Below are 1,059 nucleotides of genomic sequence, written 5' to 3'. Positions count from 1 at the left end.
TCCTCCCTGGACATGACCCCTGCTCCTCTGAGACATCAACCGCCTGAGTACCACGATCCCCAAGAGGGGCCACCTCGGGCCACCCGCTCACCGGGGGGCTGGAAGAGCGTCTCCCAGAGCCGCTCCGTCTCCTCCTCGGACAGGTAGATGGGGAAGGTGGCGCAGTCCAGCAGCAGGTGGCAGGCGGCGGCAAAGGCCTCCCTGCAGGCCTCGCTGGAGCCGCCCAGGTCAGGGACCACCTGGTCCACGGCCCAGTCTCCCTTTGTCTGGCCAGGGCTGCTGGGCAAAGGTGATGGCGGCTCCACATTTTTGGTCTTAAATGGAGACCCTCGAACTGTGAACCAGTCTGAGAGCATCTGCTTAAACTGGGGCACGCTGATGGGCCTGGCGTCCCACGAGTTCTTCCTGCCGCGGGGGCTGGGCTCTGGGCCCCGCGGCTCGCCCCCGTCCCGCTGGCCTGTGGGCTCCGCGGCCCTGCTTTCCTCTCCGGACGCCGTCAGCTGGACCCCAAAGATGTTCTTGTGCGCAAAGTTGTCAATCAGCTCTTGGAGGCAAAAGAATGTCCTCTGCATACTCCCGCCCGTCTTCCAGACGTTGTCTCTTTCCGGGGAGACTCTGGGGACCCGCAGGTGCTCCGAGAGCTCTGGCGACGACGCACTGAGCCCGATCCCGCTGTCCTCAGACTTCAGTGCAGGAAACGAAGCATCTTCATCACCTGCGATTACAGCCTTTGTGTCTAAAATTAGGTCACTGTTTTCACCTTTTACTGGACTCTGCAAAAAATGGAAGTTTATAATGTGCATCTTGTAAGACCAGGGGGTTCGACTATCAGCCGAATTAGGCAAACCGTAAATGTACTCTTCCTGGTTTTAAAATCAGAATTCTCTACACCAAGAGGGACCCCTGTGCACCGTGTATAACACAGTGAAGAGGGCACACAGGCTGGGCAGAGGCGCCGGCCCCAGGAGGGGCAGACAGACCGCCATGCTCTCCGGGTTATTTATTTAGATTCTTCAGCATTTATTATTGCGTAGTTAATGCCCCAACCGGTTTGGCTCA

The 1,059-nt window shown here is 58.5% G+C and overlaps 1 protein-coding gene across 1 annotated transcript in view; it reads right to left on the bottom strand.

The window, feature by feature from the left end:
• Positions 1–1,059, bottom strand: part of LOC102426351 (protein dopey-2-like) — a gene marked incomplete at its 3' end in the record, with an annotated part of 38,491 nt that overhangs the window by 11,991 nt on the left and 25,441 nt on the right. The window contains 1 exon segment of the mRNA XM_023745500.1: positions 41–825. Within this exon segment, the coding sequence (XP_023601268.1) occupies positions 41–825 (785 nt within the window).

This window comes from Myotis lucifugus, unplaced genomic scaffold (genome assembly GCF_000147115.1).
Source record: "Myotis lucifugus unplaced genomic scaffold, Myoluc2.0 scaffold_552, whole genome shotgun sequence".
NCBI classification, from domain to species: Eukaryota; Metazoa; Chordata; class Mammalia; order Chiroptera; family Vespertilionidae; genus Myotis; species Myotis lucifugus.
The sequence above is the reverse complement of the archived record's forward strand: the minus strand, read 5'-3'. Positions and strand labels throughout refer to the sequence as shown.